At 42.0% G+C, this 25,942-nt stretch overlaps 1 protein-coding gene and 1 long non-coding RNA gene across 3 annotated transcripts in view; one reads left to right on the top strand and one right to left on the bottom strand.

Moving 5' to 3' along the window:
* LOC105236248 overlaps positions 1 to 25,942 on the top strand; it is a 39,838-nt gene that overhangs the window by 11,151 nt on the left and 2,745 nt on the right. The gene's annotated exons all lie outside the window — the stretch shown is intronic.
* The window catches only part of THBS4 (thrombospondin 4), a 42,596-nt gene continuing 42,065 nt past the window's right edge, over positions 25,412 to 25,942 (bottom strand). The window contains exon 22 of the mRNA XM_002916215.4: positions 25,412 to 25,637. Within this exon, the coding sequence (XP_002916261.1) occupies positions 25,576 to 25,637 (62 nt within the window). The 3' untranslated portion in view covers positions 25,412 to 25,575. The remainder of the gene's footprint in view (positions 25,638 to 25,942) is intronic.

Here is a 25,942-nt window from a genome sequence, read left to right as displayed (position 1 = left end):
TGGTGCTATTGTAAATGGAATGGATTCCCTAATTTCTCTTTCTTCAGTCTCATTGTTCATGTATAGAAATGTAACTGATTTTTGGGCATTGATTTTGTATCCCCCCACATTACTGAATTGTTCTATAAGTTCTAGTAATTTGGGGGTGGAGTTATTTGGGTTTTCCATAAAGAGTATCATGTCATCTGCAAAGAGAAACAGTTTGACTTCTTTGTTGATTTGAATACCTTTATCCCTTTTTGTTGTCTGATTGCAGTTGCAAGGACTTCTAGTACTATGTTGAATAATAATGGTGAGAGTGGGCATCCTTGTCATGTTTCTGATCTTAAGGGAAAGGCTTTCACCTTTCCCCATTGAGAATGATATTCGCTGTAGGCTCTTCATAGATGGTTTTTATGAAATTGAGGAATGTACCCTCTATCCCTACACTCTGAAGGTTTTAATCAGGAAAGGATGCTGTATTTTGTCAAATGCTTTTTCTGCATCAATTGAAAGGATCATATGGTTCTTGACTCTTTTCTTGTTGGTATGATCTATCACACTGATTTGCGAATGTTGAACTATCCTTGCATCCCAGGGATGAATCCCACTTGGTCATGATGGATAATCCTTTTAATGTACTGTTGGATCCTGTTAGGTTTTGGACCGATGTGTTTTCATTCTCATTGGTCTCCAAAAATTGCTTAATCTCCTTTTTAATTCCCTGGTTTACCCAATCATTCTTGAGCAGGTTGGTTCTTAGTTTCCAAGTGTTTGAGTTTCTTCCAAATTTTTCCTTGTGATTGAGTTCCAGTCTCAAAGCGTTGTGGTCTGAGAATATGCAGGGAATAATCTTAGTCTTTTGGTATCGGTTGAGACCTGTTTTGTGATCCAGTATATAGTCTATTCTGGAGAAAGTTCCATGTGCATTCGAAAGGAATGAGTATTCTGTTGTTCTGGGGTGTAGTGTTCCGTATGTATCTATGAGGTCCATCTGGTCCAGTATGTCATTCAAAGTTCTTGTTTCTTTGTTGATTTTCTGCTTAGGTGATCTGTCTATTGCTGAAAAGGAATGAGTATTCTGTTGTTCTGGGGTGTAGTGTTCCGTATGTATCTATGAGGTCCATCTGGTCCAGTATGTCATTCAACTAGCTGCTCCCCTGTTGGGGGCATAGATATTTATAATTGTCATATCCACTTGTTGGATACATCCTTTAAGAATAATTTAGTGTCCTTCTGTATCTCTAACTACAGTCTTTAGTTTTTTGTTTTTGTTTTTTTAAAGATTTTATTTGTTTATTTGACAGTCAGCCAGCGAGAGAGGGAACACAAGCGGGGGGAGTGGGAGAGGAAGAAGCAGGCTCCCAGAAGAGGAACCCGATGCGGGGCTCGACCCCAGGGATCTGGGATCACGTCCTGAGCCGAAGGCAGACACTTAACGACTGAGCCATCCAGGCACCCCTACAGTCTTTAGTTTAAAATCTAATCTGTCTGATATGAGAATTGCTACCCCAGCTTTCTTTTGAGGTCCATTGGCATGAACCCCAGGGATCTGGGATCACGTCCTGAGCCGAAGGCAGACACTTAACGACTGAGCCATCCAGGCACCCCAGCAAATGGATGGATCATGTCTTTTTATCCAATCTGCAACCCTGTGGCATTTTATGGGAGCATTTAGGCCATTCACGTTGAGAGTGATTATTGAGAGAGATGATTTTAATGGTGTCAGGTTGTCTGTGAAGTCTTTGTTTCTGTAGATTGTAACTTTCTGTTCTGTATCACTCTTGGGGTCTTTTTACTTTTATAGAACCCCCCTTAATATTTCTTGTAGGGTTGGCTTGGTGGTCACATGTTCTTTCAGTTTCTGCCAGGCCTAGCCATTCAGTGGCTGTGGGAGTAGGGATAGGTTACCTAACAGGGGTCAGAGGGGTGGAGTCTCACCCTTCTCTATACCACCAGTGGCCTCTCACAGTGCCTTGAACATCACCCGTCGAGGTGTCTCAAGAGCTTGATGAGTGAAGAGGGGTGAGTGGAGCAGGCATGTGGAGAATGCAGCCCTTTCTAAGATTCTCGTGCAGGAATGTAGGTAGTGTGGCCAGAGCTTTTGATCTTTATTATAGTTACTTTGAAATAAATTTTAAAATTCGATAGTAAGAGAAAACATGGGTGTGTTTCCACCCAGAATTGAACTGGGGCCCTTTGCACTTGTAAGGCGAGCATAACCACTACATTACAGACACTGGTAGGAGCATTTGAGGTTTTCAGAGAAGCTAAAAATCCAGATTTTAAAGTGTACACTTTTGAGTTTTTTTTTTTTTTTTAATTGGAGTGTAGTTGACACAAGATGTTACATTAGTTTCAGGTGTGCAGCAGAGTGATTCCACAACTCTCTCCACTATGCTGTGCTCGCCACAAGTGCCGCTGCCCTCCGTCCCCATACATCCCTCTTCCAGCACCGCTAACCATTTTCCCTGTGCTGTGCCTTTCATCCCCACCAGTCACTCGTTCCCTAACTGGAAGCCATACCTCCCTCACCCCTTTCACCCCCTTTTGCTCATCCCTCCACCTCTCTCCCCTCTGACCACCATCAGTTTGTTCTCTGTATTTATGGGTCTGTTTCTGCTTTTGTTTTTTTGTTTTGTTTTGTTCTTTGAGATTTCACATATAAGTAAAATCATATGGTATTTGTCTTGCTTTGTCTTATTTCACTTAGCCTAATCCCCTACCCTCTATATCCATCCATGCTGCAAATGGCAAGCTCTCTCTCTCTCTCTCTTTTTTTTTTTTTTTAAAGATTTTATCTATTTATTTGAGAGAGAGAGAAAGAGCACAAGCAGGGGGAGCTGCAGGCAGGGGGAGAGGGAGAAGTAGATTTCCACTGAGCCTGATGTGGGGCTCGATCCCAGGACCCTGAGATCATGACCTGAGCTGAAGGCAGATGCTTAACTGACTGAGCCACCCAAGCCCCCCAAGATCTCTTTTTTATGGCTGAGTAATATTCTTGTGTGTGTGTGTGTGTGTGTGTGTGTAGCACATCTTCTCTATCCATTCATCTGTCAGTAGACACTTGGTTCTTTTCACACCCCGGCTATTGTAAATAATGCTGCAGTAAACATAGGAGAGTGTATATGCTTTCAAATTAGTCGGTTTTTTTCCCTTCGGGTAAATACCCAGTAGTGGAATTACTAAATTGTATGACATTTCTAATTTTTTTTTAAATACTTTTTCTGTTTGTTTCTAAGTAATTTCTTCCACCAGCATAGGTCCTGAACTTACAACGCTGAGGTCAAAAGTCTCACACTCCACTGACTGAGCCAGCCAGGCACCCCATATTTCTAATTTTTTTTTCATATTTCAGTTTTTTGAGGAAACTCTACTGTTTTCCACAGTGGCTGCACCAATTGACATTGGCATCAGCAGTGTAAGAGGGTTCTTTTCTCTCCGTATCCTCGCCAGCGCTTGTCATTTCTTGTCTTCATAATACTTGCCATTCTGACAGGTGTGAGGCATTACCTCCACTGTGGTTTTTAGTTGCATTTCCCTGACGATGAGTGATAGTCAGCATCTTTTCTTGTGTCTTTTGGCCATCTGATGTCTTCTTTAGAAAAACGTTCAGTCTCTCTGTCCATTTTTTAATTGGAATTTTTTTGGTGTTTATGTATTTTGGGTATAAACCACTTATTGGATATGTCATTTGCAAATATCTTCCCCCATTCAGTAGGTTCCCTTTTTGTTTTGTTGATGGTTTCTTTTGATGTGCAAAGCCTTTTATTTTGGTGTAGTCCTATTAGTTTATTTTTGCTTTTGTTTCCCTTGCTAGAGGAGACAGAAAAATATTGTTAAGACTGATGTCCAAGAGGTGACTACCTATGTTTTCTTCTGGAAGTTTTATGGTTTCAGGTCTCACATTTAGGTCCTTAATCCATTTTGAATTTATTTCTGTGTACGCTGTAAGAAACTGGCCCACTGTCCTTCTTTTGCATGTAGCTGTCAGTTTTCCCACCACCGTTTATTATTATTAAAGAGACTGTCTTTTCCCCATTGTATATTCTTGCCTCCTTTGTTGTAGATTAATTGACCACATAACTGTAGGTTTATTTCTGGATTTTCTATTCTGTTCTGTTGATCTATGTGTCTCTCTCTGCCAATACCACACTGTTTTGATTGCTACAGGTTTCTAGTGTATCTTGAAATCTGGGATTGTGATACCTCCAGTTTTGTTCTTTCTCAAGTTTCCTTTCGCTACTTGGGGTCTTTTGTGTTTCCATACAAATTTTAGTATTATTTTTTTCTAGTTTTGTGACACATGCCATTGGTATTTTATAGGGATTGCATTGAATCTGTAGATTGCTTTGGGTGGTATGGTCATTTTAACAATATTAATTCTTCAGTCCATGAGTGTGGAGTATTTTTTCATTTTTTAGTGTCAAATTCAGTTTCTTTCATCAGTCTTTCATAGTTTTCAGAGTACAGGTCTTTTACCTCTTTGGTTAAGTTTATTCCTAGGTATTTTATTCTTTTTGGTGCAATTTTAAATGGAATTATTTTCTTCTTTTCTGCTTTGTTATTAATGTATAGAAACACAGGGGCGCCTGGGTGGCACAGCGGTTAAGCGTCTGCCTTCGGCTCAGGGCGTGATCCCGGCGTTGTGGGATCTAGCCCCACATCAGGCTCCTCTGCTATGAGCCTGCTTCTTCCTCTCCCACTCCCCCTGCTTGTGTTCCCTCTCTCGCTGGCTGTCTCTATCTCTGTCGAATAAATAAATAAAATCTTTAAAAAAAATGTATAGAAACACAACAGATTTCTGTATGTCAATTTTGTATCCACATCTTTACTGAATTATTACTAATAGTATTTTTTTAAATCCTTAGGGTTTTCTATATATAGTATTACATCGTTTGCAAACAATGACAGTTTTACTTCTTCCTGACCAATTTGGATGTCTTTTTTTCCTTGTATGATTGCTATGGCTAGGACTTTTAGTACTGTGTTGAATAAAAGTGATGAAAGTGGAAATCCTTGTCTTGTTCCTGATCTTAGATGAAAAGCTCTGTTGGGTTTTGGGTTTGGTTTTTTTTTTTTTTTTTTACCTTTGAGTATGATGTTAGCTGTGGGTTTGTCTTATAAGACCTTTATTATGTTGAGGTATGTTTCAACTTTTTTTTTTCAAATTTTTATTTAAATTCTTGTTAGTTGAGGTACGTTTCTTCTTACGTCACTTTGTTGAGAACTTTCATCATGAATGGATATTGAATTTTCCCAAATGCTTTTCTGCATCTGTCAAGATGAGTGTATGATTTGTTATCCTTCATTTTGTATATCACATTAATTGATTTGCAGGTATTGAACCATCCTCGCATCCCTGGAATAAATCCCATTTGATTGTGGTGAATGATCCTTTTAATGTCTTGGCCAATGTGGTTTGCTATATATATATTACATATATATTATATATATTATATATATATAATATATATAATTTTTTTTTTCTGAGGGAGAGAGAGAGAGTGTGTGTGAGCAGGCGGAGGGGCAGAAGGAGAGGGAGAGGGGCACCTGGGTGGCGCAGTCGTTAAGTGTCTGCCTTCGGCTCGGCGTGATCCCGGCTTTATGGGATCAAGCCCCACATCAGGCTCCTCTGCTATGAGCCTGCTTCTTCCTCTCCCACTCCCCCTGCTTGTGTTCCCTCTCTCGCTGGCTGTCTCTATCTCTGTCAAATAAATAAATAAAAAATCTTAAAAAAAAAAAAAAAAAAAGGAGAGGGAGAGAGAGAATCCCAAGCAGGCTGCACGCCCAGCACGGAGCCCTTCATGGGGTTCAGTCTTATGACCTTGAGATCATGACCTGAGCCAAAATCAAGAGTTGGATGCCCAACTGGCTAAGCCAACTAGGCGCCCCTGGTTTGTTACTATTTTGTTGAGGACTTTAGCATCTGTGTTCATCAGGAATATTGGCCTGTGGTTTTCTTTTTTTGTAGTGTCTGTGTCTACTTTTGGCATCAGTAATGCTGGCTTCATAGAATGTATTTGGAAGCTTTCCAGGTTCTTCTATTTTTTGAAATAGTTTGAGCAGAATAAGTATTAATTCTTTAAATGTTTGGTATAATTTGCCATTTAGTTAATCCATCTGGTCCTGGACTTTTGTTCATTTGGAGTTTTTTGATTACTGATTCATTTTTGTTACTGGTAATCAGTCAGATTTTCTATTTTTCCTGATTTAGTTTTGGAAGATTATATATTTCTAGGAATTTATCCATTTTTTTCTAGGTTGTCCAATTTGTTGGTGTATAATTTTTGATCATAATCTCTTACAATCCTTTGTATTTTTAAAAAATATTTATTTATTTATATTAGAGTGTGTGAGCAGGGGGAGGAACAGTTGGGGAGTGAGAGAGAACCCTCAGGCAGACTCTGTGCTGAGAGTGGAGTCTGACATGGGGCTCAGTCCCAGGACTGTGAGATCATGACCTGAGCCGAAATCAAGGGTTGGGCGCTTAACCAGCTGGGCCACCCAGACACCCCAAGTCCTTTGTATTTTTGTGGTGTCGGTTGTTACCTCTTTTTTCATTTCTGATTTTATTTATTTGGGTCCTTTTTCTTTTTTTCTTGATGAGTCTGGCTAATGATGATCAATTCTGTTTATCTTTTCAAAGAACCAGCTCTTGGTTTCATTTATCTATCTATCTTTCTTTCTCTCTTTCTTTTTCTTTCTTTCTTTCTCTTTTTTTTTCCTCTTCCTTCCTTCTTTTCCTTCCTTCCTTCCTTGTCTCTATTTCACTTATTTATGCTCTGATCTTTATTATTTCCTTCATTCTTTCTCTTCTTTCTTTCTCCCTTCCCTTCCCTTCCCTTCCCTTCCCTTCCTTCCCTTCCCGTCCCGTCCCGTCCCGTCCCGTCCCGTCCTCCATCCTCATTTTATCTTCCCTTCCTGTACTCCATCCTCATTTTATCTACTTTTTGTCTTGTTTTAGTTTTTTTCCCTCAGATTTTATTTAGTTATTTAGAGAGAGAGAGTGTGTGTGTGAATGGTAGGAGGGGCAGAGGAAGAGGGAGAGAGAGAATCTCAAGCAGACTGCACCTTGAGTGTGGAGCCCAACATAGAGGCTCGATCTCACGACCCTGAGATCATGACCTGAGCTGAAATCAAGAGTCAGACACTTAAGCAACTGAGCCACCCAGGTGCTCTTCATTTAAGTTTTAATTTTAATTCCAGTATGGTTATTAATAAACAATATTATATTAGTTTCAGGCATGCGATGTAATGATTCAACAATTCCATAGGTAACCCAGTGCTTGTCACAAGTACACTCTTTAGTCCCCATCACTTTTAACCCATCCCCTCACCTACCTTGCCTCCGGTAACCATCAGTTTGTTCTATATAGTAAAGAGTCTGTTGGTTTTTCTCTCTCTTTCTCTTTTTTCCTTTGCTCATTTGTTTTGTTTCTTAAATTCCACATATGTGTGAAATCATATGGTATTTGTTTCTGATGGACTTATTTCACTTAGCATTAGACTCTCTAGCTCCATCTACATCATTGCAAATGGCAAGTTTTCATTCTTTTTTATGGCTGAATAATATCCCTGTGTGTGTGTGTGTGTGTGTGTGTGTGTGTGTGTGTGTGTCCCTTTGAATTACTGTTTTTCCTTTTCCTTTTTCTTTTTTTTTTCTTTTTTCTTTCTTTTGGGTAAGTACCCTGTATTGCCATTGATGGATTATAGGGTAGTTTTGTTTTCAACTTTTTGAGGAATCTCCACATTCTTCTCCACAGTGGCTTTACCATTCTGCATTCCCAACAGTGCAAGAGGGTTCTTTTTTCTCCACATCCTTGCCAAAGCCTGTCGTTTCTTGTGTTTTTGATTTTAACCATTCTGACGGGTATGAGGTGATATCTTATTGTAGTATTGATTTGCGTTTCCCTGATACTGATTGACGTTGAACATATTTTCATATGTTTTAATTCTTACTCTTATTCATGTGATACATGTCATCTTTGAAGAAATGTCTGTTGATGTCTTCTGCCTATTTTCAGATTGGATTATTTGTCTTTTGGGTGTTGAGTTTTATAAGTTCTTTATATATTTTGAATACTAACCCTTCATCAGGTATATCATCTGCAAATATCTTCTCCCATTCAGTAGGCTGCCTTTTAATTTTGTTGATTGTTTCCTTCACTGGGCAGAAGCTTCTTTTTTAATAGAGTCCCAATAGTTTATTTTTGCTTTTGTTTCCCTTGCCTTAGGGGACCCATCTAGAAACATGTTGCTATGGCTAATGTCAGAGAAATTACTACCTATGCTCTGTTCTAAGATTTTTATGGTTTCAGGTCTCCCATTTAGATCGTAATCCATTTTGAGTTTATTTCTGTGTATCATGAAAGAGAGTGATTCAGTTTCATTCTTTTACATGTAGCTGTCCAGTTTTCCCAATACCATTTGTTGAAAAGACTTTCTTTTTCCAATTGTAGAGTCATTTCTTCTTTGTTAAGGATAAATTAACCATATAGCTGCGGGTTTATTTTTGGATTTTTTATTCTGTTCCATTGATCTATCTGTTTTTCTGCCTATACCATACTATTTTATTTACTACAGCTTTGTAATATAACTTGATGTCTGGAATTGTGATACCTCCAGTTTTGTGTGTCTTTTTCAAGATTGTTTTGGCTATTTGGGGTCTTTATTGTTTCCATATAGATTTTAGGATTGTTTGTTCTAGTTCTGTGAAATACGCTGTTGGTATTTTTTAAAAGATTTTATTTATTTCAGAGAAAGAGAGCAAGCGTGGGAAGGAGCAGAAGGAGAAAGACAAGCAGACTCTGCACTGAGCATTGAGCCTGACATGGGGCTCAACACAGGGCTCGTTCCCACGACTCTAAGATCATGACCTGAGCCAAAATCAAGAGCCAGATGCTCAACTGACTGAGCCACAGGTGCCCCAATGCTGTTGGTATTTTGATACGGATTGTATTACATGTGTAGATTTCTTTGGGTAGTATAGACATTTTTATCAATATTTTATATCATGAGCATGAGCATCTTTCTATTTCTGTGTCTTGTCTTCCTTTTTTTTTTCCATCAGTGTATTATAATTTTCAGAGTATAAGGCTTTCACCTCTTTGGTGTAGTTTATTCCTAGATATTTTATTATTTTTGGTGCAGTTGCAAATGAGATCGATTCCTTAATTTCTCTTTCTACTGCTTCATTATTAGTGTATAGAAATGCAACTGATTTCTGAACATTGATTTTGTAACCTGCAACTTTACTGAGTTCATTTCTCAGTTCTAGAAGTTTTTTTGGCGGAGTCTTCTGGGTCTTTTCTATGTAGTATCATGTCATCTACAAGCAATGAAAGTCTTACTTCTTCCTGAGCAATTTGGATGCCTTTATTTCTTTATGTTGCTATTTGCTGTGACTAGTACTATGTAGAACAGAAGTAGTGAGAGTGAACATCCTGTCTTGTTCTTGATCTTAGGGGGAAAGCTCTCAGCTTTTTTCCCATTGAGTATCATGTTCATTGTGGGTTTTTCAGATGTGCTTTTTATTACATTGAGGTATGTTCCCTTGACTTACTTTGTTGAAGGTTTTTTATCATGAAAGGATATTGTAATTTGTCAAATGCTTTTTCTTTATCTATCGAAATGATCATATAGTTTTAATTCTTACTCTTATTCATGTGATATATGATGTTGATTGTTTTGTGAATACTGAACCACCATTGCATCCTGGGAATAAACTCCACTTCATTCATGATGTATACTTTTTTAATGTATTGTTGGATTCAGTTTGCTAGTATTTTGTTGAGGATTTTTGCGTTTGCGTACATCAGAGATACTGGTCTGTAATGTTCTTTTTTTTTTTTTTTGTGGTGTCTTTATCTGGTTTTGGTATCAGGGTGATACTGGTTTCATAGAGTGAATTTGGAATTTTCCTTATTCTCATATTTTTTGGAATAGTTTAAGAATACATATTAACTCTTCTTTAAATGCTTGGTAGAATTCACCTTTGAAGCTGCCTGGTCCTGGACTTTTATTTGGGATGTTTTTGATTACTGATTCAGTTTCATTGTTGGGAATCAGTCTGTTGAAATTTTCTATTTCTTCCTGCTTCAATTTTGGTAGGTTATACATACCTGGGAATTTATCCATTTCTTCTAGGTTGTCCAATTTATTGGTATATAGGTTTTCACAATATTCTCTTGCAATTGTTTGTATTTCTGTAGTGTTGGTTGTTGTTTCTCCTCTTTCATTTGCAATTTTGTTTTGTTGGGTTCTGTGTGTGTGTGTTTTATGACTGTAGTGAGAGATCAATCAATTTTGTTGATCTTTTCAAAGAATCGCCTGGTGGTTTCATTGATCTGTTCTATTATTTTTAGTTTGTATATTATTTCTGCTCTAATCTTTATTATTTCCTTCCTTCCACTGGTTTTGAGTTTTCTTTGTTCTTCTTTTTCTAGCTCCTTTAGGTGTAAGGTTAGGTTGTCTGTGATTTTTCTTCTTTAGGTAGGCCTATATTGTTATAAACTGCCCTCTTAGAATCACCTTTGCTGCATCCCGAAGATTTTGGGCCATTGTATTTTCATTTCCATTTATTTCCTTGTACGTTACGATTTTTTCGATTTCTTGGTTGACCCATTCAGTGTTTAGTAGCATGTTACTTAACCTTCATTTATTTTTGCTCTTTCCAGATGTTTTCTTGTGGTTGATTTCTAGTTTCATAGTATTGTGGTCAGAAAAGATGCATGGGATGACTTCAGTCTTTTTGAATTTCTTGAGACTTGTGGCCTAATATGTGATCTGTTCTGGAAAATGTTCCATGTGCACTTGGAAAGGATGTGTATTCTGCTGTTCTAGGATGGAATGTTCTGAATATATCTGTTAAATCCATCTGGTCCAGTGTGTCATTCAAAGCTATTGTTTCCTTGTTGATTTTCTGTTTGAACGATGTGTTCATTGATCTAAGGGGGGTGTTAATGTCCTGTCCTATTACTATTTTACTATCATTATTTACAATTGTTATATCCTCTTGTTGGATTTTTCCCTCTATTATTATATAGTTTCTCTCTTTGTCTCCTGTTACAGTTTTTGTTTTAAAGTCTGTTTTGCCCAGTATAAATATTGCTATCCTGGCTCTCTTTACACTTCCATCTGCATGATAGATGTTTCTCTATTCCCTCATTCTTGGTCTGCACATGTCTTTAGGTCTGAAATGAGTGTCTTGTGGGCAGCATATAGATGGGTCTTGTTTTGTTGTTGTGTTTTTTCTTTAAGATTTTAATTATTTGAGAGAGAGCGTGAGCATGAGTGGGGTGAAGGGTAGAGGGAGAAGCAGGCTCCCCACTGAGCAGCGAGCCCAATGTGGGACTCGATCCTGGGACCCTGGGACCATGACTGAAGCCAAAGGCAGGCATGTAACCGATTGAGCCACCCAGGTGTCCCCAGAATCTTAATGTAATGAAATGAAATAAAGAATATTTGTTATTGAAGTATAGTTGATACATAATGTTATGTTAGTTTCAGGGATACAGCACAGTGATATAACAACTCTATATGAAAGGAACTTGATAGATATTTTCCCAAAAGAGACAACATCCTGAGAAATGTACATGACCTATCAATAATGAATTGTGAAAGTAAAGGGAACTTTAAAAAAATTATCAGTGATAGAAAACATTTTGGTCAACTAGTCTAGATACTGGCAAGATCTATCTTTCTAATCCCTATAGAAAATGAACTTACACATTGTCGTTATAAGAGGCAATCAGAGTATGAGGCCAAAAAATAAGAAAAGTATTCTAGAGCTGCGTCAGGCAGTGAAGAGGTAGGAATATTTCATTTTTACATAAAAAATTCGGGAATGAAGAACACCGTTTGGTGCTTTTTTTTTTTTTTAATGTCTGTCAAGGGTCTCACTGATATCCCTCACTCTTTTCTCAAGTCCAGTGAGTATCTTTATGACCATTGCTTCAAATTCTCTATTAGGCATATTACTTACATCAGTTTCACTTAGGTCTCTTGCTCTGGTTTGGTCCTGTTTTTTCATTTGGGACATACTTCTCTGCCTCCTCATTTTGTCTAACTCTTTGTGTCTCTTTCATTAGAAAAATCACCTTTGTCTCTTGCTGTGGTTGGTAATGGCCTTAGGAAGAAGAGGTCCTGTAGTGCCCCACACTGAGCTGTCTCCTGTTCCCCAGGGCCTGCTGCTTCAGGGAATGTCTCCTCTGTGTGTTGCATGAGCTCTGCTGCTGAATCCTTGCCTCTTTTTCCTCCGGTCTAGTGTCTCTTTGCCTGTTGTGGGCAGTGTTTGTTCCTTAACAGAAGTGGGGTGTATCTTTACAAGATGTGTGCCGATCTGCTTGTGAAACAAGACCTGATACCACCACTGCCACTGGGGAGGGGGGCAAGTGTGACTGGAAAGGGTGGAACTGCCAAAGTGAGGGGGTCAGGGCTTGGTGTTAGCAATTTAGGTAAGGAGGGTAGAGGTACACTGGGTCTCGAAGGTGGCTGTTTATGCTGGTGGGAGGGGAGGTAAATGGTATGTGCCAGTTCCTTTGTTCCTAGAGGTCTCCGCATGATCCTGCCTCTTTGAGTCATGCTCTGAGATGAGTAAATCACTCTCCTTGCCGTCTGCCCATGGTGTGTTTCAAAATGCGGGTTCTGGGTTGTACTTGCACAGACTGTGGTGGTGTCTCTTTAAGGGTGGGAACTTGGCTTCTTAACACCCCCTGCCAGAGCCGAGACCTCTGATTTTTAAAATTGCAGGCCTTAAGTTCTCCTGGTTGTAAGAACTCATTAAATTTGTCCCCTCTTTTTTTTAAAGCAAAATGTTATGGGGATTCATCTTTCCTGTGTAGCCTCCCTGGTGTGAACATCTGTTTTTCACTCTCTTCTGCACCACCAACTCCCTCCCCACCACGGATGGCCGTGGTCCTTTTTGTTTCCAAACTGTGTCTCATCCTTTCTACCTTTCTTGATGTGGCGTCTTCCCAGCCTTTACTTGTGGAGTTTATTCTGCCGGTCTTTGGGTCGTTTCCTGGGTTACTTATGCTGATGAGAGTGTTACTTAATTGTATCCATGGGACCAGGCAAGCTTAGGGTCCCTTTACTCTGCCATCTTGTCAGTCTCTCCTCTCCTCGTTTAAAAAAATTCCTTTTCTTCTTTTTGCTCGTCAGCTTGGCGCTTTCCATTACCCTGCCTTCCAAGCGCTCGTCTGCTCTTTTGCATCCTCTAATCTACAGTTAATTCTGTCTAGTGTATTTTTCATTTAATTATTGTACTCTTCAAGTCTGATTGGTTCTTTTTTATATTTTCTATCTCTTTGTTGAAATTCTCACTGAGTTTATCCACTCTTCTCTTCAGTCCTTTTAGCATTTTTGTGACCATTACTTTGAACTCTTTATCAGGTAGATTGGCTATCTCCATTTCACTTAGTTCTTTTCCTGAGGTTTTGGTCTTACTCTTTTGTTTGGAGCATATTCTTCTGTTTCCTCATTTTGCTTGACTTTCTGTGTTTGTATCTATGAATTAGGTGGAACTTCTACTATTTTTTTTTTTTAAAGATTTTGAGAGAGAGCACATAAGAGAGAGAGATCATGAGCAGGGGGAGGGATAGAGGGAGAAGCAAACTCCCTGCTGAGCAGGGAGCCTGATGAGGGACTCAGTCCCTGGACCCTGGGATCATGACCTGAGTCAAAGGCAGACTCCTGACCGAGTGAGCCACCCAGGCATCTGGAACATCTACTTCTATATTTAAAGGAATTGTCTTGTGTATGTTCGTCCCCTGTGATGAATGTGCATTCCTGGTGACTTTGGTTGGTTGGCTGGGGCTGTTGCTGTCATGGGCTGGGTGTCTGGGGACACTCTGTACTGGGCTGCCCTGTTGGGATGGCTGGAACTAAAGTAGGCATGGGCCCAAGTGGTCCTGGGGCCCTCTCTGCAGAAGGTGCCCTAGCACGGTAGCTGAATCTGAAGTGAGTACAAGCCCCAGGGTGTTTCAGGTTGTCTTGTGCAGGGAACATTCAGGCATTATCAGTGGAGCTGAGGTGGGCACAGGCCAGAGGATTCCGGGGCTTTTGTGTAGGTGGTGATCTGTTAGGTTGGCTGGAGCCAAGGTCTGTATGTCCCAGGGGGCCCTGGGTTGCATTTTTGGGGGGGGAGCCCTGGCCAGTTGTCCGGAGCCAAAGTAATGTGGGCCTGGAGTGTTCCAGGTGCTTTGCACCTGTGTCACCTTGGTGAAATGGCTGGAGCTGTAGTGAGCACTGACCAGGGATATCTCAGTGTGCCCCATGCCAGGGCCGCCTGTATGGGATGTCTGGGGATGGTATGGGCTAGGGGCCTGGGACTCACTCAAGTGGCAGGGCGGCTATGGTGCAGACCCTATTCCTGTCCACACTATCAAGGTGGACTGTGGTGGGGGGACATAAACTCTGGTGCTCACGAGTCCTTCTAACCCTGAGAGCATTCCAGCAGCTCCCCCACAGTCTGGCAGGGTTCTAGGGTTGGTCCTTTATATCCTAGTTGTCCTTTTAATTATTTTATTTATTTATTATTTATTTATTTTTTTTACATATTTTTTAATTAATTAATTTTTATTTTTTTGAGAGTAAGCAGGGAGCTAGGGGCAGAGGGAGATGGAGAGAGAGCCTCAAGCCAGCTCCATACTCACTGTGGAGCCTGACACAGGGCTTGATCTCATGACCCTGAGATCATGACCTGAGCTGAAATCAAGAGTCAGACGCTTAACCTACTGAGCCACCAAGGCTCCTTTCTAATTGGCCTTTTAAACTCTAGCTTTGTTTCTGTGCCCCAAGGCTGATAAATGCTCTCATGATCTCGGGCTACCATCCCTTCCCAGGACAGTTTACAGCATTGGGGAGAGGGGTTCCCCTTGTCACTGTGTCTCCATCTCTTGACATTCTCTGTGAGGTCTCTCTGTCACTTGTGCAGAAGCCGCTCAGCCCTCAGTCCTTCTTCAGGAGGAATTGCTCTATAAATGGGTAGATTTGGTGTGTCTGTGGAGGAGCTGAGTTCAGGGTCTCCTTACATTGCCATCTTGGGCTACAAATTCTTCTAAGTTCTAAATGGTTGCATAAGTTAACCAACCAAACAAAAAACCCCAAGAACAATGAGGACACTGTAGGTCAAACAGTTTTTGGCTGAATTGCCTTTTGTCAAGCCACCTGTCCCTGCCTTGGAAGCTGTCCTCTGTTCCCTGGAAAGTCACTCTTCCGGTGGGACATTTAGGACAAGGCTCTTTTTGGCTTAGCTGAAAACTCTCAAGACTAAGGAAGTAGGGCCTCTTTCAGCAGACAGATGCTTTACGGGCAGAGTCGGAGAGCAAGGGAATCCAGAGAGTTGCTTTAAATTTCGTGTGGTCCTAAAACAGGTTATTGTTTTGCTCTCATCAGGGTTAGAGTGAAAATGGCTTTCACTCATACAGAGACCCGGACTAAAGCCAGCTGGATTTATCTCCTTTTTTGTGTCCCTCACGGGGTCTAGCACAGTGCCCAGCACACAGCAGTTGCTCAGTGGGTGTTGGATTGAGGAGTGGGTGATGAATGGACGGGTGCAGGGCTCTTTGCTCGGCTTACAGAGAAGGTTGTCATGTGAATTTAGGCTGAGGGACAGGGAAAGCCTTCTCTAGGCAGTTCTGGAAAGGAAACAAAGAAAACGAGGCTTCTGTATTTATTTAGAACCTAATATGCAATAATTCAGATTTCCTTTGTGTCATGTGTGGTTGTTGGTTTTTATTTTAGTGGACTGTTTTGGTAAACAAGAGTTCTTAAGTACTGGACTATTAGCAGTGCTGATGCTGGGAGTAAAGTAAGTATTTCATAAATTGTAGTTGTTACTTTATTTTTAATGAACTTCAGGAGTTGTTTTTCAGCCAGAAAAGAGCAGCTTGCTAAGACTAGGCCTATTTTTGGAGGATTGCTGCCCCCTCGTGAGTTCTATGGAGAAAGACAAGAAGTTGAAGCCTCTCGCTTTGGGGCTTGGTTGAGGCAATTGGCTTTTCCAATTCAACAAATACTTGACTGAGGGGCTGCAGGTAGGGTACAGAGATAAATAGTGCGCAGTACTCAGCCTCCAGCAGCTCACAGAAACCACAGGGCTGAAGGGACTCTCGAGACGTTAGCTCTTAGCCCCTGATCCCCAGAAGTCTGGTGGGAGTGAGCTGGGCTTCTTGTGAGGATAATGCACTAAAAATAAACTAACGGCGAACATTTACTTTTTCTTTTCTTTTTCTTTCTTTTTTTTTTTAAAGATTTTATTTATTTATTTATTTGACAGAGATAGACAGCCAGCGAGAGAGGGAACACAAGCAGGGGGAGTGGGAGAGGAAGAAGCAGGCTCAGAGCAGAGGAGCCTGACGTGGGGCTGGATCCCAGAACGCCGGGATCACGCCCTGAGCCGAAGGCAGACGCTTAACCGCTGTGCCACCCAGGCGCCCCTCTTCTCTTTTCTTAAAGATTTTATTTATTTATTTGAATGAAAGAGAGAGAACAAGCAGGGGGAGGGGAGGGACAGAGGGAGAAGCCAGGTGCCATCTGAGCAGGGAGCCCAATGCGGGGTCCTATCCCAGGACCCCCTGGGATCACGACCCCAGCCGAGGGCAGACACTTCACCGACTGAGCCACCCAGGCGCCCCTGGAGAACATTTTCAATGAGAATTTTCCTTCCATAAATTTTTCTTAGACATTAGATGTCTGCTACTGTTTTTTTTCCCCCTACTGGGTGCTATCAAAAAAGCAATTGAAGAACAGCTGTTTTGAAGAAAACCCTCCAAATATGGCAAGAGATGTTCACACTTAGTTGGACAACTCTTTTTCTTCGGTTCCCGACAGTGATTTCCTATTGTGTTTTACAATGCACAAATCTGTTCTTACTTTGCAAGGTAGACTTAGTGAAGGGGAGACTGGCATGCTAGATCATAGCTTGGATAAAGGTTTGAAAAGAATGCTTTCTTCAGGTACTTTGAACCAAAGCTGCGACTTTTAAGAGCTGCCCCTTGAGGGTGGGGTTGAGATCTGGGTCCCCCCACCCACATGCAGCACTCAGCCCAGGGGCTGTTTGTGGAATTTTTAGGTGGAGAACGTGGCTTGGTCTAAACAGAGGCATCTTTTAATTTTAGGAATAAATCCAAATAGTAGGGGCTGAGTAATCCAGGTCAATTCGTGGTGGCTCAAGAAACTGAGTTGGGGTCCAGCCTTGGTGATGTGAATTAGGAGGTAAAGCCAAGGCTGTTCGATTTCCATTTTGTTTTTTCCCGTTTACATCATTTAATCACCCATACTTCTCTTAGCTAATATTCTGCTGAATCAGTTTAAACTGTTGATTGGTTTCCTTGATACTTTCTTAACTTTGATTCTATCCCATTTCTTCTTATAGAAACAACACACATGCAGGAGTTCTAGAATAGTGACTATGCTTGGCAGGCTCCCTATTTCTTCATGTGGGTCCAATGCTGCTTGCTTCGGTCTCTGGTGACGAGGCTGGAGGGACAGTATCACCAGAAACACCTACTGGAGTTGGGAGTGTGGGGCCTGGAGGTGGTTCTGGTTCTCCCTGTGGCCCCCATCCTTCCCCCGAGAGCAGGTTTCTTTGACTCTGCCCCTCATGTCTTTCTTCCTCAACTATTCTTTTGTCAGGTCCTGTCTATTAGGGGTGAGCAGAGCCCCACTCCCTGCTCTTGCTCGGTTCCCCGGCCCTCTCACTCCACCAGTCTGCATTGTCAGTTCTTACTGGGACTCCTTCCTCAACCCCATCCCTGAGGTTCCCTGGGTTTACGGGGGGGAGAGGAGGTGGTGGTTCTTTCCAGGGTGGCCGCATTGGGGCTCCTCATGATGGGCCTGCCTGCCCTCATGAGTTTGGCTCTCTGGGCACTGCTCCAGGGTGTGGGCCGGCTGTCCAGCCCACAGTCAGGAACAGGTGCCCCATGAGAGGCTCCTTGCACTCTCTGACACCGTGTAGGAGTGGGGCAGACAAGGCCACTCCGGACCCCTCCACCCCTCTGCTCCTCCAGCCTTGGGGGATCCCTTTTTCTTCTTCTTCTGCTACTCCCCGCTCTGTCTTTTGAGCAACTCTGATTTCATTCTGTAAATCTGACTTTTCCAAACAGTATTCTTGGTGGCTATTTCTTTTCTTTTTTTACGTAGGCCCCAGAAACCCAGAGCGGACACTACACCTTAAATCATCAGCATTTGAGGTCATTCAGACTGTGGTGGGGCAGCTCCTTAACACACTGACACCATCTTCCTTTCCTATTTCCCTGTTCCCCAATTCTCCCATTCAGGCAGGGGCTGGACTCTGAGCTTATTACCGCAAAGGGCATGTTGGCGTGTGTGAGTTAGAGCCAGCCTGCAAGCTAAGCCTTTAGGAGAACTTTGGGGGCAGGAGTAAAGAAAGACTGGGAACAGACAGAATGTGTCAACCAAAAGCAAGGGGGAAGATGAGGCTTTCCTCCTCAGACTAGGGAGAGATTATCTCACACTAGAGGGAGAGGGAGGAGCAGTGGAGGGGACGCCTGGAGGGCTCTCTGCAGCCCCACATGTGAGGGCCAGTAAAGAAATGGGTGCATAGGTTCATACAGGGTTGGGGGCCCTACTTGCGCCCTTTTTGCTTCAGAAAATGGAGGGTGGGCGCTGACCATGGTTATGTTGGAGGAATCCGTGCGGACAGATACTCCCCAGCCCCTCACACTTTGGTGCTGGGAAGGTATCCTGGAGTCTTGAGCCTGGGAGAAGAATGGAAACCCCAAGAAAGACTGGAGTCGTGTTTCTCTAGCGTCCGACAGAATGAGCTTTCAAAATAAAAACAAGTTGAAATTTGGGAATTAGTTGTTTTTCTCACAACCTGAGTTCAGGGTCTGGGTTCATGGCTACTGCAGAGCTGAGGAGGCAGGCCATGTGAAGAAAATACTTTTCATTCTTTTGTGAGAGGCTCAGGAATAGGCCTGGGTTACTTCTCAGTCAGGCGTCTGGCTGGAAAAGGGAGCTTTCCTTCTACAGGCCTCCGTCAGCCGCAGCCCTCGGGATAAGTAGGTGCATTTAGGCATCCTTCTAAGGTTTAACACGGGGGGTGGGCAGGGAGGAAAGAGAGGTGCTCCTCGCCACATCCCCAGTCAAGGCTGGCCCAAGTCCAGCCTAGCACATTCCCCGGGCCAAATGGCCAGCCAGTGAGGCTCTGGCGGCTAAAGCAGGGTCGCCGGGCCTTTGGGAGACGCCGCAGCCCGCTGCCTGGTGAGGCACCTTGAGCCGCGGGGAGCGGCACCAACGTTCTTTCATCCCCTGTACAGAGACAGCCCCCTAGTAGACATGGCCTGCACTCTAGAACGACGGTCTCTACCAATCCGGAGTGGAGGCTGTATTTACCCAGACTAGCACTGGGCTGTTTTTTGTTGGTTTTGTTTTTTTCTTATGAGGGCAGCGTTTGTACACAGAAAGCACAATTTATAGCTACTTTAATTTTTCAAATTAGTGTTTGATTAGATACAGATGGCAAAACCTTAAGTTTATAAGTTCTACTTAGAAATTTTATTACTCTTCCATACTCTATAAACACACAAATGTACCTATTACTCTGTAGCAAAATGTATCATCACTTTTCAGTTTTTGATTGTTTAGTCGCATTTGCAAACTTAAATTTCCACAAGCATTTTCAATTACATTTATAAATTGAATATATTAATTTATAGCATCTAAAATACTGTATTTATAGTAGACTATAAACTTAGTATGTTTATATTTCATTTATAAATTTAATTTTTTGGTCATTTGACAAAACCTATGTAAGTACTCAAGTAACTCTTGTAAATATAACAAATTTATAAATTGTGGATTTAACTTAACTACCTCACTCCTATATAGTCAACCAAATTCTTTCATACCATTTAACTTAAAACCAGAAGTCTAAAGTCAAATACACAACTATACATTTTTAATTCAACCACAAATTCAATTTATTAGATTCTCTAATATGCCAAATTCTTTAAAACATTTCAAGTAATTTATTTGTATTTTAAAATTTTTCCCCTTTTTAATTTAAATTCAATTAATTAACATAAAATGTAATATTTGTTTCAGGGGTACAGGTGTCTGATTTATTAGTCATATAACACCCAGTGCTCATTATAACACATACCCTCCCCAATGTCCATCTCCCAGTTACCCCACCCTCCCCTCCAGCAACCCTCAGTTTGTTTCTTATGATTAAGAGTCTCTTATGGTTTGTCTCCCTCTGTGGTTTTGTCTTGTTTCATTTTTTCCTCTCTTCACCTATGATCCTCTGCCTTGTTTTTTAAATTCTACATATCAGTGAGATCGTATGATAATTGTCTTTCTCTGATTGACTTATTTCGCTTAGCATAATACCCTCTAGTTCTATCCACGTCGTTGCAAATGGCAAGATTTCTTTTTCTTTTTGATGGCTGCTATTTTTTATTTTTTAAAAAGCTTATTTGAGTAATCTCTGTACCCAGCATGGGGCTCAAACTTACAACCCCGAGATCAAGAGTCACACGCTCTTCCAACTGAGCCAGCTGGGCGCCCCTCAAGTACTTTAAATATCACATATTCAGGGGCACTTGGGTGGCTTAGTCGGTTAAGTGTCAGACTCCTGGTTTCAGCTCAGGTCATGATCTTGTGGGTCAAGAGATGGAGCCCCTCTCCCCCTCCCACGCTCAGCGGGGAGTCTGCTTGAGATTCTCTCCCTCTGCCCCCCCCCCATGCACTTGCTCACTCTCACGCTCTCTATAATAAATAAATCAATCTAAAAAAAATACCGTATATTCAAAGATAATTCCTAAACACTACACAACAATGTAAGATGGTAGGTTTAGCATCTCTGTACTTAAGTTTTCTCAGGAAGAAAAAACCCTGACCCATTAAGGCAATTCTACTTAAGAAACTTAGGGTAAACTTCTCAGTGGACTGAGGTTATTAATTAACCAAAGATTCGGGCAAGGATATCCGTTCTGGAGCTGTGGACACTGTGGGGGATTTTGTTCATAACTCTGAAAGGAAGGCTGAGTGCTCATAAGCCCAGTGATTTTAGGGACCCCAAGTGTATGGCCTTTAACAAGGGTACCTCATGCCTCACTCTTCTTGATTCATGTCATTAATGAACTAGCTCTCTGGTTTCTTCCAGACCAGATTCTTTTTTGTTGTATCAATATACTCCAAGTTATCTTTCTAGTCTGGGCCATAAGAAATGCTTATAGATACTTAAATAGTGGGTAACTGGATTCTTTTATTTTTCTCATTCTCTTTCACTCGATAGCCCCGCATTAAATAATTAACCTAAGGGTAGTCACCTGTAATAATTCCCAGATATAGGAATAATAACCTGGGAGAAGAGGAGGAAGAGCTTCCTTTTGGTTGGATGGAGGCAAAATGTGCTCCGTTCCCTCTCTGCCCCTGCTTCCATGTTCCTGGGCCTTCTCCTCACGGCACCAGTGCCCTCCTCCTGCCCCAGGAGCTCTCCCCACATCCTGTGGGAGTCTACCCTAGTATGGTCTTTCCCCACGGCAACTTGTCTCTTCTTTTTCCCAGTCTCCCCTCCCGCAGGACCCTTGATCTTATGAACAGTCAGGAGGAAGATAGGCAATAGAATGAATTTATCCTAGTTGGTGAGTGAGTGAGGGCCGCTCTGACTCCTAGTAAGATTCAGGTGAAGACCTTACTACCATGAATAGAACGCATAGAAACTCGAGTTTCTGCCCTAGGGTTGGGTATAAACATTTAAAAGTCCCAGGTTTCACTTTGGGGAAGAGGGTCCCACACCAGCTAGTCCGTTCCTGTAGTGTGTTGCTGGTGTCTGGCTAGACTTTCTCAAGTGTTTCCTGATTCTCAGAACTACTTCCACTTCTCCCCCGTTTTTTAATTGAATCTATTTGACATGTAATGTGTAAATTGAAGCATTACGACTTGTTAATTGATACATTTATATATTGTAATATGATTGCCATCATAGTGATATTTAGCACCTCTATCATGTTATATAATTATTCTTTCCTTTTAGCAGTTGGGATAATTACGTTTTAGTCTCTTAGTAGTTTGATGATTGTAGCACAGTATTGTCTGTATTCACTATACTACACTTCAGATCTCTGTGACTGATTTACTGTTCATTACAAGTTGTACTCACACACCATCGGTCTTATCCTGCCTACCCCCACCCTCTGGTAAGCACCATTTTACTCTGTTTTTTAGGAGTTTGACCTTTTTAGGTTCCATATATAAGTGATATCATACGTAAGTACTTACCTTTCTCTGACTTATCTTGCTTAGAATGTTGTGCTCAACGTCCCTCATGTTGTCGCAAATGGCAGGATATCCTCCTTTCTCATGGCTGAACAACATTCCATCATGTATATTTACCACATGCTTTTTTATCCTTTCATCCACCGAAGGGCATTCAGGTTGTTTCTATATCTTGGCCATTGTGAATAATGCTGCGATAAACATGGGGTCACAGGTATCTAGTCAAAGTCCTGTTCTCCTTTCCTTTGGGCATATGCCCAGGAGTGGAATTGCTGGATGGTATGGTAGATCTATTTTTAATTTTTTGAGGAAACTCGATAATGGTTTTCATAATGATTGGACCAATTTACTTTCTCACCAACAGTGTGAAAGTGTTCCCTTTTCACCGGCTCCTCACCAGCCCTTGTTGTTTCTTGTCTTGATGACAGCCATTCTAACGGGTGTCAGGTGATAGCTCTTTATGGCTTTGATTTGCATTTCCCTGATGCTTGGTGATGTTGCCTATCTTTCTATGTGCCTATTGGCCATTTTGATGTCCTCTTTGGAAAAATGTTTAGTCCTGTCCATTTTAAAATCAGACTTTTTTTCTGTTATTTACTACGATTCTTTATATATATTGAATATTAACCCCTTATCTGATGTAGTTTGCAAAATTTTTCTCTCATTCTATAGGTTGTCTTTTCATTTAGTTTCTTTTCCTGTGCAGAAGTTTTGAGATTGATGTAGTTCCGCTGCTGACTTTCACTTTTGCTGTTTGTGCTTTGACATCGTATTTAAAAAATCATTGCCAAGACCAATGTCAAGAAGCTTTTTCTGTACACTTTTTCTGGTACTTCTCCATTTTTTAAAAAAAGATTTTTTTTTTAGAGTGAGAGGGGCAGAGGGAGAGTGGAAGCAGACTCCCTGCTGAGCTCGGAGCCTGTCGTGAGGCTCGATTTCAAGACCCTGAGATCATGACCTGAGCTGAAATCAAGAGTTGGGCACTTGACCAACTGAGCCACCCAGTTGCCCCAGTAATTCTCCATTTAAACAAGAAGTTTTCTGAAAGTTTCAAACTTTCTATACCAGTTCCCAAGATATCGAGGAGGCTAGAAGACAAGATAGTGTACCCACCCAGTTGTGTGTTGGTAAATGTTTCACAGTCAGCTCTCTAGTGCTCTGTAGTGTTTGCCAATTTCTGTGGCATAAATATTTCCACCGTGGCTAATTTCAGACTATCAACAGCTTGACAACTACCTCAAAAAATTCCTCAAAACTTACTGGTTGGCTGTCACGAGCTGGTAAGCGCTGGCTTCAGCACATCACTGGATCTATTTGCTCTCTGTGTGTGATGACTTTTGTCTTCCCAACAATGTAATAAGCTCCCTAAGGGATGCTATTAGATTCTTGATCTCCAGTAGGCTGATGGCACTAGCATGGTTATAGACACGAAAGTATCGATTAAGGAAACTTTCTCGTGGATATATCGCTTTCTCAGAGCAATGGCACAGCTAATAGCAGGGAGACTGGGGCGGGGGGGAGGGCACAGGAAGGCTGCCTCCTCTTTCCACCGGCCTCAGGAAGCAGTGAAGGAGAGAACAGGGGAGCCACAGGATGGTTTCGATAAGGAAACCAGGCTCACTGAAAGTCAGATCAAGATACTGTAAGAATTCACCTCAGATTCAGATCCAGATCTGATCAACATACCCTCCCCTCAGAGATGAGTGCATTTCCTGTCCAGGATCTGCTGTGTGCTTTGAGGATGAGATTGAAGTCTCTCGAGAAGTGGATCTGCGGTTCTCATCACAGACTGCCTAGGAAAGTGCCAAAAACTCAGTAAAGGGCGTTAAAGTGGCTGTAAAGGTCTAACCTAACTGTAGCTATGGTGGATGGAGGAGCTCCTAGAGTCCCTAAGGGCTCGGGAAATAATAACCTTCGAGTGAGATACAAAAAGTGATGCAAAGGGTAAGATTGAAAGAGGACGATCTCTAACCAAGTGAATTTGTCCTTCTGAGGTTTTTTTGGAGTTGGGAAAGATTTGTAGATGGAGAACCACAAATTGGAAAAAGCCCATGGCAGCAAGATGGTGCAGAAGTCCTTGGAAGGCAGTTCCTGGAGCAGGATCCCCCGGGGAGACCAGACGGTGTCAGCAGAGGGAACGGTTGGTAGACAGGCCTGAGTTGCGTCCACTCCTTGAAAACCTTGATGTAGGAGATGAGATGTTCTACATTATGAGGCGACATCTGTCTCTGGGCTTGACATGTGTAGATGGATACCTCGAAACCCTCCATATCTCATATTTGTCACACCTGTGCCATCGTATTTTCTGCCTACTGAAATCAAACTGTGGTGACTGTGTCTCTCCTTTATTTAGAATCAATTTAAGAGACCTCCAGGAATTTTGGGATAGGAGAATATTTTACTACTCAGCAATAGTCTTTGAAACAGAATTCTTAGGGAATTTATAAAAACTAGCCAGGATCTTTACCTTACAGATGGGATGGTAAAAGAAAAGCTAGTGTAGAGAGGAGGCAGTCTCTGCCCTGCTCTAACGTGGTGCCACGGATACCACCCTAGTTCGAGCCTGTGTTGTGAGGAGCTGTTTGAGTTGTAAGAGGGCTTATGTGATCCATCTACACTATTGTCCGTGTTACTTAAGAGGCAGCCAGCCCGCCAGCCAGCAAACACGCACTAGATATTTACTATATTCTAGGTACGATGCTGGGCATGGGGGATGCGGATGGTAAGACAGGGTCCCTTAGCTCAATACGCTTACATTCCACTAGGGGGAGCCAGATGTATAAATAAGCAGAACAACGGTGCTGAAGGTGCTGGTGTGGAAGGTGCGTGTGGAGTGGGGGAGAGGGCTAGAAAGGACTGGACAAGTTTGCTCCGGGATTGGTCAGGAAAAGTCATCTCGGGGAAAGTTCCCCTGAGCATGTGTTTTTGAGGCTACCTCCCCAGAAGAGGGAGGCTGCTGAGGTGAGCCTGGCACCTGGCCGCCTTTCCTGTGAAGCTAAGCGGGAGGGACCAAAGAGGAGACCTCTGGCCTGGGCCTTCCTGACTCACACACTTCCTCAAGCTCCCTGACTGACCCTGTCCAAGCAAAAAAGATCCCCCTGCAAGTTCAACATGCATCCCTCCGAGAACAGCACACACCCCCTTAAAGCCTGAGCCACACAACAGCAATGTCTGAGTAACATGGTTTTTAGAAATTCTCTCTTCTTTATTGCCACATTCATATAAAAAGTTTGATATATCTGGATTGGTACAAGAAAGCCACAGTGTATATAAAAAAAGTTGTAGGAAGTTAAAAAATAGATGGCTTTAGTGTTTGGAAAAGCGGTTACGGATTGCTTCCTTGGTTTAATTATCCAGGTGATCGAAGTTCTGGGTTTGAAACTCTTGGAAGTCCTCTGGGATGGTGTCTGCAAACAAGAACAGGCACGGGGTTAGTCAGGCTCCTTCCACCGGAATCCTGGTGCAGCTCGTGCTGTGCAAGCATCCTGTAGGGGTCGCTGTCAGCCCAAGCAACAGGCCCCAGAAGGCTCCGCAGCCATTTTCTACCTCAGGCTGCTTTGTAAATTGTTGGCCTAAAGCCCAGGAGTGCTCATTGACAGGCCTGAAGGAAATTAGCAGGCAGAATGGATTTTGAGTGTGATTATGTTTGAGCCATGAGAAAATAAAGGCTCCCTGTAAATTAAATCTGACGGAATTTCTCATTGAACCCCCA

Source organism: Ailuropoda melanoleuca, chromosome 3 (genome assembly GCF_002007445.2).
Source record: "Ailuropoda melanoleuca isolate Jingjing chromosome 3, ASM200744v2, whole genome shotgun sequence".
In the NCBI taxonomy this organism is placed as follows: Eukaryota; Metazoa; Chordata; class Mammalia; order Carnivora; family Ursidae; genus Ailuropoda; species Ailuropoda melanoleuca.
This window is presented reverse-complemented; position numbering and strand designations above follow the sequence as displayed.